Source organism: Mytilus trossulus, chromosome 13 (genome assembly GCF_036588685.1).
Source record: "Mytilus trossulus isolate FHL-02 chromosome 13, PNRI_Mtr1.1.1.hap1, whole genome shotgun sequence".
Lineage (NCBI taxonomy): Eukaryota > Metazoa > Mollusca > Bivalvia > Mytilida > Mytilidae > Mytilus > Mytilus trossulus.
This window is the reverse complement of record NC_086385.1, coordinates 61736040-61757701: the sequence shown is the minus strand read 5'-3', so window position 1 is coordinate 61757701 and position 21662 is coordinate 61736040. Positions and strand designations below refer to the sequence as shown.

At 33.2% G+C, this 21662-nt stretch overlaps 1 protein-coding gene across 1 annotated transcript in view; it reads left to right on the top strand.

Moving 5' to 3' along the window:
- The first annotated feature begins 1349 nt into the window (after positions 1-1349).
- Positions 1350-21662, top strand: part of LOC134694554 (26S proteasome non-ATPase regulatory subunit 10-like) — a 35856-nt gene continuing 15543 nt past the window's right edge. The window contains exons 1-4 of the mRNA XM_063555568.1: positions 1350-1358; positions 3045-3179; positions 6904-7005; positions 7437-7535. Of these exons, the coding sequence (XP_063411638.1) occupies positions 1350-1358; positions 3045-3179; positions 6904-7005; positions 7437-7535 (345 nt within the window). The remainder of the gene's footprint in view (positions 1359-3044; positions 3180-6903; positions 7006-7436; positions 7536-21662) is intronic.

Sequence of the window (21662 nt, the reverse complement as noted above, 5' to 3'; positions counted from 1 at the left end):
GTCAGTATAATAGTAACAAAAGGTACCAATCTCATAATTTGATATAAGACTCATCAGTGACACTCAGATCAACATTGTTGTGAAGCCAAACAGGTACAAAGATGATGATCATTGAGGACTTAAAAAGTGGTACTAAATAATAATTTGTATTAACATATAAACATATTTAAGTTTGGTTATCTGTTATTGAGGAGAAATATAACGACAAAAATAACACAAACTACAAAATGTAAATCATGTACATAGAAACAAAAAAGAATACTATACAGTTGTCTAAATAATATTTAAAGCTCTGTATTGTTCTTAGAATATATCACTTATAAATCAATCTAAAAGACCAAATAAAGATGTACAAATCACTGAATCTCAAAATAGCAAAAACATAAAGATGTGACATACTACTACTACTTGTAAATGAGTTACACTATCTGCTTGTTCTATTAACACTTATAATTGTTTGTTATCTCAATCGGTAAAGAGACACACAATAACAAAGGGAACAGAAACATACCTACTTTAGAAATTAAGAGATTATATGTAACAGTTTCAAACGTGTCCGTCCCATGAAAGTGCACGAATTGAACTCAATTTCTATAAAAAATAACTTTAAAATCAGATATCACCCAAACGATGTTTTGATTCCCTAAATGTTTCAAGGTACATGTGTTTCCTTCACTAATATTTCAACAAGTGTACACCACAACAAAATAAAAAAAAATGCATTAAAATTTGAGCGCATTTGTGTTCAGTGGTGGCCAAATACCGTCTGAAACTGTCATTATTGACTGTGAGTTACTTAGTAACAAGAATTTGATAAATTTTCGTAAAATTGCTGCAATTATAAAAAAAACGGAATAATTCTTTTTCACAAGGAATCAGGCCGCAGCTGAAATTTCAAAAAGAAAACTCCAAAAACATTTTTTGTTCTACCGGTAAATTGAAAACCTACGATTGCAATTGACTGTTAAGTTTATTGTGATCTTGAATTCCATGACATAGTTGATACTTTGTCGTATTGTGTGCTACATATGCAGACTTTTGGTTAAGTTTTGAATAACATGGTTGTTAAAGGTATTCTACATTTATGTACTTAAATTGTCCAAAACATGCAAAACACAACCGACTGATTTAGGAAAAAAGTTATTGTATATTATTCAATACAACGACCAATTATTTAGTACCTTCAACAGATAATGTAGTCCTTAGGACATTTTGACGAAACAAAATGAACGTTTATTTATTTTGACGATTACAATAGTCGGAAATGACCATTTGATACCTCATATTAAAAGCATATCATTGTGATACTCGTCTGATAACTAATCACTTCCTTTTTTTCTGGTTAAAAGATGGGCAAGGTTGGTTATTTGTTTAATTAAGAAATCGTATTACAGAAATGTTTAGAATCCTCCTACAGGAATTTGTCGAAGCCCAAATGTTAATAAATTTTGTTGAACTCCGCGAAAAATTCAAAACGGAATGTTCCTATAATCAAATGGCAAAATCAAAAGCTCAAACACATCCAAGGAATGAATACCGACTGTCATATTCCTGACTTGTAACCGGCATGTTCAAATGTAAAAAAGGGTGGAATGAACCAGGTTTTATAGCGCTAAACCTCTAACTTGTTACTGGCAATTTATTCTGGTTTTAAAACCTGAAATTTACATATCTTTATATTTTTGAGCATTACATACAATATATTTCCAAAGAAATTTTGAAGATAATATATCGTTTGGAGTAAATAGTTATCAACGGTACCAGACTTATACATTTATATGTCAGACGCACGTTTCGTCTACAAAAGAAAAGTAAATTTAAAAAAGGAAAGGTGGAGTTCATATTATTTAAAAAAATGGAAAGTTATACAGACATGTTTTGACAACTTTATTATATTCATTGATAACTTTATTGTATTCATTGACAACTTCAACTATACATAAAACTACATTGATAATAGCGGCAGCGATTGAGGTTACATGTATTTATCTATTTTATGGGAAACAACAATCCTAGATTGTAGGTAGACTAATAGTTGAAATTGTCCTGCTTGCATCAGACTGTTACTTTTTGTATTATTTGCAAGGCCCCTCTCCACCTATTATTAGTTTGAGCTTAGCAGCGTTTAAATGACTTTCCTAACTCCTAGAAAAGAAAAAGTGGATCGAGGTCTATAACGATCCCAAAAAGTATGTTTCTGCTATATTAAAACTTCTATGAAATCATCAGAATGACTCCAATCTTATTGTTATAGTTAATTTTACTCTAATACATCTTTGTTAAAAAAAGGTGAGCTCAATAAATCTGAAATGTAAGGAAAGTGGTGTAATGAAGGTGAGCTCATATTGAAAGGGTAATCAGGTAATTTGTATTGTATGACTATATAAAAAAGAAGATGTGGTATGATTGCCAATGATACAACTGTCCACAAGAGACCAAAATGACACAGACGTTAACAACTATAGGTCACCGTACGGCCTTCAACAATGAGAAAAGCCCATACCGTATAGTCAGCTATAAAAGAAGACTGGTTTAATAAAGTTCTTATGCAATCTGGTATGAACGAAAAATGATTTAATAATGTCTTCTTTGATGTATTGAGATTTGTTTTATAAAATTGATCTCAGGCAATCTGTCTATAAAGAATAGTTGTATAAAGGTGACCTCAGGTAATATATGTATGCAGACAGGTTAAATAAAGGTGACCTCAGGTAAACTGTTGTGTATGAAGATTGGCTTAATAAAGCTGACATCAGGTAATCTGTAGTGTATAGAGATTTGTTTAATAAAGGTGACCGCAGATAATCTGTTGTGTATGGAAACTGGTTTTATTAAGAAGACCACAGGTAATATGTGGTGTATGAAGACTGGTTGAAAGAAGGAGAAATCAGATAATCTGAATTATATAATGACTGGTTTAATAAACCACTGATGTTATCTGTTGTGCATGAAAACTGGTGACCTCGTGTAATCTCTCTATGCAGACTAATTTAATACAGGTGACCTCAGGTAATCTGTAGTGTTTTGAGATTTATTTTATTCAGGTGACCTCAGATAATCTGTCTATGATGAGTGGTTTAGTAAAGGTGGCATCATGTAATCTCAGTATGCAGCCTGGTTTAATAAAGGTGACCTCAAGTAATCTGAAGTATATGAAGTCTAGCTTAATAAGTCCTTTTGTAATCTGTTGTGAATGAACAATAGTTTAATAAATTCCTCAGGTAATCTGTCAAATTTATTTAACAAGTTGCAATACACACTGATTAAATAAGGTCAACTTTATCAAAGTGATATCCATGCACAACAGATTACCTGAGGTTACTTTTATGTAACCATTTTTCTTACTTAATTTGCGGGAGAACTTTATTAAACCAGCTTCCATACACAACATATGACCTAAGGTAACATTTATTTAAGTAGTATGCATATACAGATTACATAAGGTAACCTTTAGTTAACTATTCTTTATAGACAAATTACCTGAGATCTAAATCCACTTCAAATTACCTGTAGACATTATTAAAACAGTTTTCATTCACAACAGATTACATAAGGGGTTAACTAAAACAGTCTCCATACACTTCACATCTTCATTCAAAGAGTCGTCATACACTACAGATTAGGTAAGGTCACCTTTAAAAAAACAGTTTTTATTCACGACAGATTACTTGAAGTCATCTTTGTTAAACCAGTCTGTATACATAGATTACATGAGGTCACCTTAATTTAACCAGTCTGCATATACAGATAACTTGAGGTCACCTTTATTAAGCCAATCTTTATAGACAGATTACCTAAGGTGAACCTTGATTAACAAATCTCAATACAGAGATTACCTGAAGTCACAATATTACACCAGTCTTCACACACAACAGACTACCTGAGATCACCATCATCAAACAAATCTCAAAACGCTTCAGATTACATGAGGTCACCTTTATTACACAAGGCTTCATATATACAACAGATTACCTAGATTTGTTATTTATAAATAGATACACAAATTAGCTGAGATCACCTTTACTATACAAATCCCAATACACTACAAATAACCTAAGGTCACCTATGTTGAACAACTCTACATTCAAAACATATTTCTGAGGTCACCATTATTAAATAAATCTCAAAACACTACATATTACCTGAAGCAACCTTTATTGAGGTAAACTTTTACACCAGTCTTCATACGAGCTCTTCATACACAACAGATTGCCTGAGGTCACCTTTATTTATTAAATCTGCATATACATATTACTCTAGGTCACCTTTATAAAAAAAATCTGAATACACCACAGATTACCTATTATTTAACAAGTTTTCATTCAAAACTGATAACATCAGTGGTTTATTAAACCAGTCATCATATAATTCAGATTATCTGATTTCACCGTTTTTTAACCAGTCTTCCTACACTACAGATTACTTGAGGTCTCCTTAATCAAGCCTGTCTCCATACACAACAAATTACATGAGGTCTTCTTTATTAAACAAATCGCTATGCACTACAGATTAACTGATGTCAGCTTAATTAAGCCAGTCGTCATACACAACAAGTTACCTTAGGTCACCTGTATTAATCCGATCTTTGTAGACAGATTACATGAGGTCACCATTATCAAACAAATCTCAATACACTACAGATTACCTAAGGTCACATATAAGAAACCAATCTACATTCACAAAAGACTTACTGAGTATTAAACAAACCTCAAATCACTACAGATTACCTGATGTCACCTTTATTAAACCAGTCTGCATACAAAGATTACCTGAGGTCACCCCTATTAAACGAGTTTTCATACACAGATTACTGAGGTCTCCTCTATAAAACAAATCTGAATACACTGTAGTGTATTCAGACTGGTTGAATGAAGGTGAAATCAGGTAATATGTAGTGTATGAAGATTGGCTTAATAAAACCCTTATGTAATATGTTGTAAGATATTACAGCATGATAATATACTTATTGTATCTATATATCTTTTATAAAAGGGGTACCTGAGTTCTTCCCCTCCCAAAAAACAAATATAGCATATTTTACTCAAATTGACTCAGTTCACCGTAAGAAAAACATTACAAAAACAATACAACGTCCATGAAGTCCTACATTTTAAAGTGAAAAAAAAAAATTATTTCAGAATTATACACCCTAGCATTGTATCTATTATTTATCCATTACAAGTGGTACCTATGGTAACCCTCCGAAAAAAAAACCATGAATATTACCAATTATGCTCAAATTATCTTAAACATGACATAAACTATGCAATGTTCATCGCGTCCATGATGAAATTAGTTTATTACAGCATAATTATATACCCTAGCATTGTATCTATATATCTTTATTAAAGGGTTACCTGAGTTCATCCCCTCCCAAAAAAACAAATATAACACATTTTACTCAAATTGACTCAGTTCATCGTAAGAAATACATTACACAAACAATACAACGTCCTACATTTTAAATATATACCCTAGCATTGTATCTATTACTATTTTATTACATGGATACCTGAGGAGCCCCCCCCCCCCCCCCCCCCCCAAAAAAAAAAAGAAAGTCCTACAATTAGAATGAAGAAATTATTTATTGCAACATAATGATATATCATAGCATAGTATTTACAATTATTTAATTATGTGGGTTACCTGAGGTCACATCCCCCCACGAAAACCCAAAACAAAATACAACCAATTCATCTCCAATGAAGAAGTTCGCCTGAACAACCACAAACATAAACAATACAACGTTCATGAAGTACTACATGTACATTGAGATTGAAGAAATTATTTAATTACAACATAATTATATTACTTAGCAATGTATCTATTTTTTTATTTTTTTTGGTATTTAGTCACATTACAATGTGGTATTAAGATTGATCAATAAAGGTAACTATATTTTCGTGCGAAATAATCAATTACTAATTCCACCGAATACCAAAGGGCACCAAGGGCACCGGTTACCTCGAACTGTAATTAAAGTTTAACAAAACTTACATTGTATTATAATTCTAATACAGATTTCAAAAGATTTACGTAATGTTGTCAAGTAGATATGACGCCATTTTTAAAACGAGCGGTGGCCATCTTGAAAATATGATTTTTTTTATGGCCAGCGGCTGACTTTTTTTTAATTATCATTAAGTCAACCTATATACCAAATTTAATTCTTGTATCACGATTTGTCAAATATACACTAAATTGTAGTTTTATTACATTTATAGGGATAATAGCTTCAACAATTGGCGCCCGTAAAGCTTTCGAGGCGTAAAACGTTTCATGCAAAAACCGTTGCATTGTCATAAGGATAAATACTCTGCCACGTCTGGTCTATATTTTTGTTTGATGTTTTTGTGCTATGTATCGATCTGATAAGTTAAGCTTTTTTCAACTGACTTGTATAGTCTGTTCCTATTGTGTACTGTTACACCACTGGCCCAGGTTAAGGGAGGGTTGAGCGCGCACAAACATGTTTAACCCCGCCACACTATTTCTTGTTTGTTCTCATTTTTATAACCATACGGTTGCATATAAATGTAAACATTCACTTCATTAGAACTTAGGTTGATCGTTGTCTCGTTGGCAAGTAAACAAAATCTCATTTTAATACTGTTCTGCAAACTAACAATATCAATGTCTCAAATGAGTCTTCAACACAGCAAAACAAAAATAACTCAACGGCGTCAGGTTTCAGCTGGCCCCTAACAATATTTTGTTTATGTATCTTCATTTAGTCAAAATGCATATTTGCACCGTGCAATATGTACTAATGACAAAATATTATTAACATTTGATATCAGGTGTCGGTTTGACTTTGCAATTATTGCAAGTCTCTGCTGTTTTCTTTCCCTTTATTATATAAGTTGATTCCTGTTTTATTTTATTTTTTGTTAAAATTGACAGATGAATGGTAACACTGCACTTCACATTGCTGTAAATGAGGGAGAGACAGGATACATCAAGTTGCTGATTGACGCCGGTATTGATATGAATATACAGAATCAGGTCAGTGGGTTATGAGTAAAACTTACAATCATATTGAATTACCTGCAATAACAAAAAACAAATATACTGCATCATATGTGCATGTCAAACTAGACAAATTTAACTTTATATTGTGTGTGTGGATTTTTGTTAGTAAAGTATCACTTGAGGTTACAAACCACTGTCCCTGGTTGAGCGTTTACTAATATGATTAACCCCGCCACATTGTTTATGGTTTCTTTATTGTCGAAGGCCGTACGATTTATTATAAATGACAATCAAACCAAATCTCTTTTCTTAATACTGCAAACTAACGACAACAATATCTAATGTGAGGTACCAGTTTGACTTTGACTTTAGTACTAATGTTGTTTTACTTCCTTTAATGCAATAGGTTGATTCCTGTTTTATTTCATATTATAGTAAAATTGTTATTATGTTTTTCAATCCAGTATGGTAAAACTGCACTTCACAAAGTTGTAGAGATTAGAAGTACAGAAGTCGTCAAGTCGCTGTTTTATGGTGGTAATGATCTCAATATACTGAAACATGTCAGTGGATTAAAGATTAACTTACGTTTTGTTCATGTTTTAGTACTTAAAAAAGGCCGTGTGTTTTCTCGTTTGAATTGTTTTACATTGTAATGTGTTGGGCCTGTTAAAAATGACTATGCGGTATGGTCTTTGCTCTTTGTTGAATACCATACAATGACCTATAGTTGTTAATTTATGTGTCTTTTGGTCTATTGTGGAGAGTTGTCTCATTGGCTATCATACCACATCTTCATTTTTATATTTACAATCATATTGCATTTTCTGCAAAAATTAAAAAAACAAATTTACTGCATCAAACTAGACAATACTTTCTATTGTGCGTTTGAATACTATTCAAAAAAAAAAGTCGTCAACAAAAAATTCAGTACGTTGCGTTTGACTTTTAAATCGGTTCAATTCGCTAAATGTGAACTGTTGGCTCTAGCGTTCATTCTTTGCTTTTGACTTAAAAAGGCATTTTTTAGTATGACTGACAAGTTTTTTATCTTGATAGGTCATATGGATAAATTAAGAAATGTTGACCCCCGTCTGGGTCACATAAAATAATTCTTACATAATTTAATTGCTTCTGAATATGCTTAACTAGAGCGGAAATTATCATCACAGTCGATTTGACTTCTTATCTGGCCGTTAATGTTTGAAGACCAGTAAACGAACTCTGCTTTAGAAAGAACTATGAAACAAGTAAGGCAAATATCTATTTGAAAGGTCATTGATATATATTCAAAACAAAATCCTAAAAATTGGCAAAATTTTCTGAAAGATGACGACAATAAGAAAGAATTTTTTTAAGATTTCATTCGCAACAGCTTGCTCAAAAGATTTTTGAGGAAAAGGTAGTTGTAGCAACAATTGCTCAGGATTTTCCACCACATGATGATGTTTCAAGCTTAACACCATGTTCACAGGAAGAGGCTGACACTTGAAAAAAGATGCATGTGTCTGATGCAGTGAAACACAGACTTAACTAAGTCATGACTCGAACAGTCGATACTGATGTTGCTGTCATTGCTGTTTCGCATTTCAGTGACATAGGGACAGACGAACTTTGGCTTGCATTTTGGAAGTTGGAAAAGCTTCAGATATATATCTATCCATGACCTTTCAAATACACTAGACATTGAGAGATTACACATTTGCTGGAAAAGGAACTGCGTTGGTGACATGAATAGTGATTAGATTTATTACTCTATCTTTGAGAATGATGATTGATCAGCCAAAATCACCAGATATGAATTTGACAATGTCATTGGTTGAACGATATGTTTTTTTGTTGTAAGATCGAACAAACTTATCAGATGGGGTAAATGAAGCAAGAAACAATGTGTTTTTGGAATAGGAAATACTTATTGAGGCTATTCCTACGACTCGGTCTAGTCTTTTTCAGCAAGAAAAACGTTCAATATACATGGCGGTGCGCATGAGTAGCAAGCTAGGTATTGGTTTCTATGCTAACTAGTCCTTTGCTTATGAATGGCGATAAGAAACATATGATCCATGGGAATCCTTTTTAGATAACTCTTTGTGAGGCCTCTTCATCTGATCAGGAGCTTGAACATTATAGAATAAGCTCTCCGATTGTAAATAAACATGTATTTGCGGCCATAAATTAGTCATTCTAAAGATGTTTGAGAAGTTTTAAATTAGTGATTTTATTTTGTTTCAATCAATCTATCCAAAACTGTACATCGAAGATATGGATTAAGGACTCACCTTCGTAATTTACGCCGTATTGGGTTTTTTTTACCAGAAGTTTTAACTTTGTATTTAAACATATAAAGCTGAATAGAGTTATTGGTTTTGAGGATGACTTAAAGCCAAGAGTTTAATGATCACCTAAACAAACAACATTTTCTTTAGTTGAATATTAAAATGAAAACTTATCAATATTTCTATGTCCGCCATATTAGATATCAACGGAAGAAAGCGTTTTAAAGATATTAACAATATAATGATTGTAGCAATACTTTAAAACACATTCCAATTACCCTCCCAAAAATTAAGCTTATTTTAGTACAATGTCCGCCATGTTGGATTTTACCAGAAAATAGGTTTTTGAAGACATCTAATTTATATCATATATAAAAAAGGAGTACATAATGAAGGTTTGTACCAAATATTATGATAGTATCATGTTAACTACACCTTTCCACATACTAGCCTTCGATATTGGGCTAATTTAAGTATGATGTCCGCCATTTTGGATTTTACCGGAAATGAGACATCTTTTTCAAATGCCTTCCTATCTAAAATAAAAGAGAAATAGTTGAGGAAGGTCGATGCCAAATTGCATGCTTGTAGCAGGATGTGCACAAAGCCGCCGTACTATAACCATAATTATATGGATTCTTTAAAATACTAAAAACTTCTGAATAATTTTAAATCTCGAGCTTTTATTGAAATTAGTTCTATCAAAACGTTTGATACTTCAACTCTCTATACCACTATTAGCCTTGTGAAATTGAAAAATCGTCTTGAAGAAATTATCCACATGCACTATAACATGTATACATGCATTACTTTAGGATACCATAAGGTATATTTTGTTAATAGTGAAAAAAAAGGGTATAACATGCTACACAGAGGAAACATTGATCAGTTTGCTGGAGTTTCTAATTGACAACATTTTTGATGAATTTTCGAGGTAGATTTTTTCAACAAACAGTCTTCAATCCTATGGGGACTAACTGTGCGCCTCTCCCTGCCGATCTCTGCTTATTTTCATATGAATCGTAGTTCAATCAGGCACTTGCCAAACACTAGGAGAACAAAGAATCCAGGTTATTCAATTTCAATTTTAGATATCTTGATGATGTCCTTCCATTAACAATCAAACTTTTCTAATTGGTTCAATTATTACCCCCCAGAACTACAAATTAAAGAAACAACAGACACGGCGTCCTCCCCGTTATTCTTAGACAAATACCTCAAAATTGTCCTTCACAGTAATCTCAGTAACAGAATCTATGACAAACGAGATGAATTTAATTTTGAAATTATCGATTTCCCACACCTACGTAGCATCATACCAACTTCACCTGCATATAAACATTTCCAAACGTATTCGGTATTCAAGAGCCTGTAGCAACTACTCAGACTGTGTGACACACCAACTTCTCAAATAATTCTCGATGGTCTTTAAGTATTGTTTATGCGTACTGACGTTTTCTATCATCTTAACACGTGTCATAGTGTTCTTTATTATTTCCATATCAATATTATTTTACTGTTTGATTTGTTTTTGATGATATCTATTTGGCAATGCTCTGCACTTATGCATCCCGTCAGTGTGTTGTTTGCATTATCTTTCATAGTAGCTTTGTCCTTTTTTGTGTGTTTCTGTAATACATATAACGCGACTCTGTGCTTAAAAATACCGGTATTGTGTTATTGTTTTATTATAAATTTTGTATTCTACAAATGCTTTGCCTGTGTGCCCTTTTGAGTGTTTTAAAACATAATGACGTGGCTCTTTTTTTAGAAGAGGTACACCATAAGCATATAGACCAACAGCAAAAGTACAATTAAAATTCTGCAGAGGATATGTCTAAAGAACTATAGACTATATTATATTCACACTTTGAACGGCACACTTATTTTATATATCTGCCTGTGTGTCGTTCATATGTTGACGTCAAACACGCAATTCTACGTTAGAGTCAATGTTTTATCTGACAAGTCGGTCCTTTTACCTAAGATCTTTTAATCGTTTATGGATAGATTTAACTTAGGGTTCGAGTAAGGGGTTAGGGTTAGGAGAACCTTTAATATGATTCAAAAATAACAGAGCACTAAATGAGGTTGTCAAATTTGGTGTGTGCCTTTTTGTGCTTCTCTTTTAAATATTTGTTTATTTTTATTGTGATAAACATACTTGTGGTACTTGTACATGTGTTATTATTGTTTATTATGTTATCGTACTCTAGTCTTTCATTTTTGCTAATGTCCTTTGTACATACGTTTTGGTTTTACTTTTATACATATAGCATGGCTCTAGTCTCTGTACCTTTAAATCCCGTTATTGTGCTATTGTAAAACTTGTATGTTGCTTGTCTTTCATTTTTGTTAAGTGATTTTTCTAAATGCCTTTCATGTTTATTTGTTACATATATGATATACTTATACATCCCGTAATTGTATTATTGTACTATGGAAATTTTGTGTATTCTTTATTTTTTGGTAATATGCGTGGTCTGTATCCAATCTTGTGCTTCTTTGTCACATATATGTTTTTGTTTTTTTTAGTGATTAAGATTATAACGCAATATTGATTGCTGTATTTTTGACATTTTGACAATTTTGTCTGTTTGTCTCATTCATAAAATTGAGAATGGAAATGGGGAATGTGTCAAAGAGACAACAACCCGACCAAAAAAAAAACAACAGCAGAAGGTCACCAACAGGTCTTCAATGTAGCGAGAAATTCCCGCACCCGGAGGCGTCCTTCAGCTGGCCCCTAAACAAATATATACTAGTTCAGTGATAATGAACGCCATACTAATTTCCAAATTGTATTCAAGAAACTTATATAAAAATAATACAAGACTAACAAAGGCCAGAGGCTCCTGACTTGGGACAGGCGCAAAAATGCGGCGGGGTTAAACATGCTTGTGAGATCTCAACCCTCCCCATATACCTCTAACCAATGTAGAAAAATAAACGCATAACAATACGCACATTAAAATTCAGTTCAAGAGAAGTCCGAGTCTGATGTCAGAAGATGTAACCAAAGAAAATAAACAAAATGACAATAATACATAAATAACAACAGACTACTAACAGTTAACTGACATGCCAGCTCCAGACTTCAATTAAACTGACTGAAAGATTATGATTTCATCATATGAACATCAGGCACAATCCTTCCCGTTAGGGGTTTAGTATCATACCATCATAACATATATGAGAAGAACATAACCCGTGTCATACCAACAACTGTTTTTAGAATAAATGTATTTAGTTCCGACGCAAAGACCTTATCAGTGACTCAATATTAACGCCAAAATATGCAATCTTTAATGACTTGACAACAGTATCGTAATTATATCCCTTCTTAATCAGTCTATTTAAAGGTTTTGTAAGTTTCTGAGGTGAATACTGACACCTTTGTGTTTTATAAAGAATATTTCCATAAAAAATTGGATGTGAAATACCTGAACGTATAAAAAGTCTGCATGTTGAGCTATATTTACGAATGATGTCTTTATACCGATGATAAAATTTAGTAAAAGTTTTGACTAGTTTGTGATATCGAAAACCCTGGTGTAATAATTTTTCAGTAATACATAAATTTCTCTCGTTAAAATCTACAACATTGTTACAAACACGAGCGAATCGTACAAGTTGAGATATATAAACACCGTAAGATGGTGACAAGGGAACGTCACCATCTAAAGACGGATAATTAACGATAGGAAAAGAAAAATCATCCCTTTTGTCATACATTTTAGTATTCAGCTTTCCGTTAGTGATAAAGATATCAAGATCGAGGAAAGGGCAGTGGTCATTATTAATATTAGCTTTATTTAAAGTAAGTTCAGCAGGATAAATTTTATTAATATACATACTGAAGTCGTCATTATTGAGAGCCAAAATATCATCCAAATATCTAAAAGTATTATTCAATTTGTTTATCAGATGTTGTTTTGATGGGTCTTTGCTTATTTTTGTCATAAATTGTAACTCATAACAATACAAAAAGAGGTCCGCAATAAGTGGTGCACAGTTAGTCCCCATTGGAATTCCGATAATCTGACGATATACGGAATCCCCAAAACGAACAAAAATGTTACCTAGTAAAAATTCAAGGGCATATATAGTATCAAAGCATGTCCAATTAACATAGTTTTTTTGTTTATTGCTACTAAAAAATGAACTAAAAGAGTTTGAACATATATTTTCAAATTCTGATTTTTTGAATGCCCATTTAATTAGGTGTGTGATTTTTTTCTTAATGAGAATGTGAGGCAATGTGGTATACAGGGTAGAAAAATCCAAACTTTGAACAGATTCAAAATCACCAATATGAGCATGCAATTTATCAAGTACTTCCAACGAGTTCTTGACACTCCAAAAGTAATTTATTCCACTATTTTCGAAGGCCTTATTTGAACAATGTATTATAAGGTTTTTAATTGTACCAATTGTGCTGGTAAGAAGAATAGACAATTTAGTAGTTGAACAATGGCTTGAAGACGAAATAAATCTATATTTGTAAGGGGTTTTGTGTAGTTATGGAAGCCAATACATAGTTGGGACTTTCATTGTATTCGGCTCTGCTTGTAAAGCGGTGGCTAAAAGTTTATGTTTGTTACTGATTTCGTTTTCTGAAAATAGAGTCAGTTGGAATGTTGGTGAATTGGTGATTTCCTTTTTCAGAACCTCAATGTAAAATTTACGTCAAACAATAATAATATTATTAGCAGCTTTATCGCCCGGGACAAAAACAAATTCCTTGGCTAGTTCTTTTAGTTTATGTTTGATACAAAAAATAGGTTTATTGTGGTTATTGTTAATAGTAAAATGTTCTTTAAAATGTTGAATACGTATATCAACTATCTTCATTACTGAATTGAAAAAAGAGTCCAAAGATGTTTGTCAGCTTTTTCCCGTTTTATCCATTTCATACAGTAAGTATGGAGTGAGTCGTGGATGATATTACGACACTCATTCCAATTAATAATTGACGGGGGACGATATTTAGGTCCTTTACTGAGGAATGATTTTAACTCTCGGTCTTGAACGATGTTAAGATCTCCTGTTATAACATGGGAAATGGGTCCATTAATATATGCGGAATTACTGCAATTACATGAAGTAGGTGTATTTTCACTGATATTAACATCTTTACACAATTGACTATAATTAAATAAGAAAATTTATAAAAATGACCACAAAATTGATATTCATGTCAACACCGAAGTGCTGACTACTGGGCTGGTGATACCCTCGGGGACGAAACGTCCACCAGCAGTGGCATCGACCCAGTGGTGTAAATAGTTATCAAAAATACCAGGATTATAATTTTATACGCCAGACGCGCGTTTCGTCTACATAAGACTCATCAGTGACGCTCAGATCAAAATAGTTAAAAAAGCCAAACAAATACAAAGTTGAAGAGCATTGAGGACCCAAAATTCCAAAAAGTTGTGCCAAATACGGCTAAGGTAATCTACTCCTGGGGTAAGAAAATCCTTAGTTTTTCGAAAAATTCAAAGTTTTGTATACAGAAAATTTATAAAAATGACCACAAAATTGATATTCATGTCAACACCGAAGTGCTGACTACTGGGCTGGTGATACCCTCGGGACGAAACGTCCACCAGCAGTGGCATCGACCCAGTGGTGTAAATAGTTATCAAAAATACCAGGATTATAATTTTATACGCCAGACGCGCGTTAAAAACCTTCCTTTCACCGGAACACAATAAAATCATTATTTTTTCAAGTGTCTACACTAAGACCATCATTGATATCAATTTAAACTTATTTGGAGAGGGGGCCAAAAATAGCCCTTATCATACCTTGTCCTTTCCGGGTAGATTTCTTGTATATATAACAAATAAGAGGTAGCTCAGTATTGTCAAAATAACCAGGAATTTGTACTTTAACAGAATGGTCGTTAAATATACCGGCAATATTTACAAAATCTAAGCCTTTATTGACATACTTAATTTTAATAAAATGTTTTTTATGATCTTCAGGGCGATCAATTTTGGGAAATAATTTAGAATAACAATATGCCATAATAATTTGAACAATTTTATAGGACTGCTATATGAAATTGTATTGCAATCCTCCAAAATTTTATTTAACTTATTAACCGGTAACGAACAGAGTTTTGTTAACAGATCATGTCTGCCGTTGTTTTTTGAAATAGAAATTAGGTCCGAAATATTGGTATGATTGGCCCTAAACTTTCTTTGATTGCGATTTGTTCTACGACCGTGAGCACGGTTTTTACGTACAGTTTTAGAAACTATATCCAAAATGTTAACGGAATTGGTTCTAGATATATTACCAATTCCCATGATATTATCATGTAGACCGAGAGGGTAAACTGTCTGTAATTTTTTAATCCAATTTAATTCAATTATTTTCCGTGATCGTACAAACTTTGAATGCGATTCACCAGGCTGCTTATTTACTACTTCTAAAGGTTGAACTGCTAAATATTTAAACGGATGGTTGTGCTTCTTAAGGTGTTGGTAAATGATACTTTTGAATTTATTTGGTCTTTTAAAACGATACAGATGTTCTTGAGTGCGTTTAGATAAATATCGTCCAGTTTCTCCTACGTACTGAATACCACACCCGGTTTGTTTCATGTGAGTAAATAAATAATACTGTTTGTTTTTCAAGTTACATCAGTTTCAAATTTTAAGAAAATGTGCGACCATTAAACGTGAACCTTACCGTATTGTTGGTGGAAAGACGGGGACATGTAAGTCATTTGTTGGCCAGACACTTATCGATAGAAGGGTAACCACGATTTTTATTGTTAAAAATGTTAGCGATGGTAGTATTTTTAGATAACCGATTTTGAAGATTGAGACGTGTAGATACCCTTTGAACAAGTTTAGTTTTTAGTATTTTTCCGTTTCTAAGCTTCATAATTGTTTTGTTAGTGAATTACATCATAAAGGAGCAAAGATTGGCGTCCAGAATATGAACCAGCATACAATAATTAAAGTTATGTAAAATTGATAAATTTTTGTTCGGCTGAAAATGTTCTATTTCTTTAGGCATATCCTCTGCAGAATTTTAATTGTAGGTTTACTTTTGCTGTTGGTCTATATGCTTATGGTGTACTTCTTCTAAAAAAGAGCCTCGTCATTATGTTTTAAAACACTCAAAAGGGCACACAGGCAAAGCATTTGAAGAATACAAAATTTATAATAAAACAATAACACAATACCGGTATTTTTAAGCACAGAGTCGCGTTATATGTATTACAGAAACACAAAAAAAAGGACAAAGCTACTATGAAAGATAATGCAAACAACACACTGACGGGATGCATAAGTGCAGAGCATTGCCAAATAGATATCATCAAAAACAAATCAAACAGTAAAATAATATTGATATGGAAATAATAAAGAACACTATGACACGTGTTAAGATGATAGAAAACGTCAGTACGCATAAACAATACTTAAAGACCATCGAGAATTATTTGAGAAGTTGATGTGTCACACAGTCTGAGTAGTTGCTACAGGCTCTTGAATACCGAATACGTTTGGAAATGTTTATATGCAGGTGAAGTTGGTATGATGCTACGTAGGTGTGGGAAATCGATAATTTCAAAATTAAATTCATCTCGTTTGTCATAGATTCTGTTACTGAGATTACTGTGAAGGACAATTTTGAGGTATTTGTTTAAGAATAACGGGGAGGACGCCGTGTCTGTTGTTTCTTTAATTTGTTGTTCTGGGGGGTAATAATTGAACCAATTAGAAAAGTTTGATTGTTAATGGAAGGACATCATCAAGATATCTAAAATTGAAATTGAATAACCTGGATTCTTTGTTCTCCTAGTGTTTGGCAAGTGCCTGATTGAACTACGATTCATATGAAAATAAGCAGAGATCGGCAGGGAGAGGCGCACAGTTAGTCCCCATAGGATTTAAGACTGTTTGTTGAAAAAATCTACCTCGAAAATTCATCAAAAATGTTGTCAATTAGAAACTCCAGCAAACTGATCAATTGTTCCTCTGTATAGCATGTTATACCCTTTTTTTCACTATTAACAAAATATACCTTATGGTATCCCAAAGTAATGCATGTATACATGCTATAGTGCATGTATAATTTCTTCAAGACGATTTTTCAATTTCACAAGGCTAATAGTGGTATAGAGAGTTGAAGTATCAAACGTTTTGATAGAACTAATTTCAGTAAAAGCTCGAGATTAAAAATTATTCTGAAGTTTTTAGTATTTTAAAGAATCCATATAATTATGGTTATAGTACGGCGGTTTTGTGAAAAATTGTGCACATCCTGCTACAAGCATGAAATTTGGCATAGACCTTCCTCAACTATTTCTCTTTTATTTTAGATAGGAAGGCATTTGAAAAAGATGTCTCACTTCCGGTAAAATCCAAAATGGCGGACATCATACTTAAATTAGCCCAATATCGAAGGCTAGTATGTGAAAAGGTGTAATTAACATGCTACTATCATAAGATTTGGTACACACCTTCATTGTGTACTACTTTTTGATATATGATATAAATGAGATGTCTTCAAAAACCCATTTTCTGGTAAAATCCAACATGGCGGACATTGTTCTAAAATAAGCTTAATTTTTGGGAGGGTAATTGGAATGTGTTTTAAAGTATTGCTACTATCATTATATTGTTAATATCTTTAAAACGCTTTCTTCCGTTGATATCTAATATGGCGGACATAGAAATATTGATAAGTTTTCATTTTAATATTCAACTAAAGAAAATGTTGTTTGTTTAGCTGATCATTAAACTCTTGGCTTTAAGTCATCCTCAAAACCAATAACTCTATTCAGCTTTATATGTTTAAATACAAAGTTAAAACTTCTGGTAAAAAAAAACCAATACGGCGTAAATTACGAAGGTGAGTCCTTAATCCATATCTTCGATGTACAGTTTTGGATAGATTGATTGAAACAAAATAAAATCACTAATTTAAAACTTCTCAAACATCTTTAGAATGACTAATTTATGGCCGCAAATACATGTTTATTTACAATCGGAGAGCTTATTCTATAATGTACAAGCTCCAGATCAGATGAAGAGGCCTCACAAAGAGTTATCTAAAAAGGATTCCCATGCATGGATCATATGTTTCTCATCGCCATTCATAAGCAAAGGACTAGTTAGCATAGAAACCAATACCTAGCTTGTTACTCATTCGCACCGCCATGTATATTGAACGTTTTACTTGCTGAAAAAGACTAGACCGAGTCGTAGGAATAGCCTCAATAAGTATTTCCTATTCCAAAAACACATTGTTTCTTGCTTCATTTACCCCATCTGATAAGTTTGTTCGATCTTACAACAAAAAAACATATCGTTCAATCAATGACATTGTCAAATTCATATCTGGTGATTTTTGCTGATCAATCATCATTCTCAAAGATAGAGTAATAAATCTAAACACCATTCATGTCACCAACGCAGTTCCTTTTCCAGCAAATGTGTAATCTCTCAATGTCTAGTGTATTTGAAAGGTCATGGATAGATATATATCTGAAGCTTTTCCAACTTCCAAAATGCAATCCAAAGTTCGTCTGTCCCTATGTCACTGAAATGCGAAACAGCAATGACAGCAACATCAGTATCGACTGTTCGAGTCATGACTTAGTTAAGTCTGTGTTTCACTGCATCAGACACATGCATCTTTTTTCAAGTGTCAGCCTCTTCCTGTGAACATGGTGTTAAGCTTGAAACATCATCATGTGGTGGAACATCCTGAGCAATTGTTGCTACAACTACCTTTTCCTCAAAAATCTTTTGAGCAAGCTGTTGCGAATGAAATCTTAAAAAAATCTTTCTTATTGTCGTCATCTTTCAGAAAATTTTGCCAATTTTTAGGATTTTGTTTTGAATATATATCAATGACCTTTCAAATGCACCTGGCAATGAGTGATTACACACACGTATTGTGATCCATATCTTTACCGGTTGTGATATGGTTCTCTGATGACTTGAAAAGGAAGACATGCGTGAGAGACATTGATGGTATTTCAAGATGTGACTATAACATAAAAAAAATGATGATTGATCAGCCTAAACCACCGAGGCTTAATTGTTATAGCACACAACCTTATAAACTGGGATTAACATGGTTTACGAATCAATTGAGGGTATTCTTTTAATTGGTCTAGTCTTTTCCAGCATGCAATATACTAAGGAAGGTGTTTAGGGGGTAGGGCTTGGAATTGGCTCTTATGCTACCCATTTCAGGCGCTAATGGATAGGGAAGGGACACAGATGATCACTTTTAAATAACTCTTGTTAAGGCCTCATCATTTCGCCAGGAAGCTTTTTCATTGTGGATGTACTGGGGAATGTGGTTCAATGTCAATGAAATGCTACATCCTAAGCACCAGAAACAAAAGCCATACAACCTACAGTTTAAATGGACACATGCTACAACAAGTCAATCATAACTCGTACTTAGGCCTACAAATTTCGGAAGACCTCAAATGGACCATCCACATATCAAACGTGGCAAAGAAAGCAAAATCAACACTATGCTTTCGAAGAAGATACTTGAAATACTGCCAACAAGATTGCAAAAAAAAAACAAACCCAGCTTACATCTCGCTCGTGATCAGCGATGGAATATAGAGCCACAGTATGGGACCCCCACACGGTAACAAACATAAATCAGCTAGAAAGAATACAACGTCAAGCAGCAAGATTTATCACCATAGATTACATGTCAAGAGAAGACGGGTGTGTCTCAATTGTGCTTGCCCAACTCGAACTATAAGACCTCCAGACAATTGCAAGACGAACAAGCTAGAAGTTGGTATTTGTGTACACAGTGGTTGAGGGGCTGATTCTCGCTATTGAACATGACGAATTTCTCAAAAAAGAACGTCCTAAAAGAAACATAACTGCCAAGAAATCTGAAAAATACCACGGAAAAAATATTGTGGAAAAGCAAGTAAAGAATCAATTTAAATGTTTTGACATTCCACTAAGCAAAACACCACAATACTCAAACTCATTCTTTGAAAAGACAGTGATCGCGTCGAATTAGCTACACAACACTGTAGTGCGCACATCATGCGTAGAGAGCGTCAAATCTCCTCTTACACCTTGTCAATCAATTGGCGGCGCTCTCTCAAACCGTTATATAAAAGCCAGAATTGGTATCGACAACGTATTTATACAATTACAGATACATATACAGTGGATGCTGCGGTCGTTATTAATGTGGAAAATCGGGTCTCCGGTGCACTGCTTTGTTTGCATGTGGTGGTGACTGTGAATAAACATAAACAAATAGTGGTAAATTGAAAAATGCTTTTAAGTACTTCAGTAATTTTATTTTGTTTTAATTTTTAATCAATCAATCTAAAACTCTAAATCAAAGATATGGATTGATGACTCATTTTTGAAATTTACGCCATATTGGTTTTTTTTTACCGGAAGTGTTATCTAATAATTTACAACAGAATAAAAGTAGTGTTTTTTTTAAAAAAATGACAAGTAAAAACAAAACAAAAAACATTTTCTTTACATTTTGAAAAAAGTTGAATATTAACATAGAAAATTGATATTTCTCTGTCCGGCATTTTGAAAATTACCGGAAGTAAGGTTTTTAAAGAGATAAGTCGTATACATTGTATCCATGATAAGCACAAAAGAAAGGTTCATGCACAATGTAATGATAGTAGCAATACATTAAAACACATTTCAATTACCCTCTCTAAAAACAAGCTTATCCTAATACAATGTCCGCCATGTTGGATTTTGCCGAAAGTAGGGTTCTTGAAGACATATTTGCCATCTCATATACCCAAAAGTAGTATATAACAAAGTTTGGTACCACATATTATGTTAGTATCATGATAATAACACATTTTCACATACAAGCCTTCGATATAGGGCTGATTTAAGTATGATATCCGCCATTTAGGATTTTACCGGATGCTCTCTATCTGAAATTAAAGATTATTAATTGAGGAAAGTCTATACCAAATGTCGTGCTTGTAGCAGGATGTGCACAATTCATCTGAGATATGCTTGTAACCGCCGGACTATTGATACCACTACGCGAGTAAACAGTTTCACATAAATTCTGAAGACTCTCTTTCACTGTGGACAGAACTGTAGTCAATATAATGCAGATGAGCCGGCAATGTACCGTTGATTTTACGGAATTTTGTGAAGCTTTAAAAAAGTATATAATACAAACAAGGTGAGTCGTCCAATTTGTTGTTCAATGTAATGTTATGATTCGTCACAATCTCATCCTTGTCCAATGATATGTCTTTGTATGTGGTATTACTTGAGTGTCTGTTATTACTAATTATTCTACAAAAGTTATCAAAGGTACCATGATTATAATCTAGTATGCCAGACGCGCGTTTCGTCTACATAAGACTCATCAGTGACGCTCATATCGAAATAT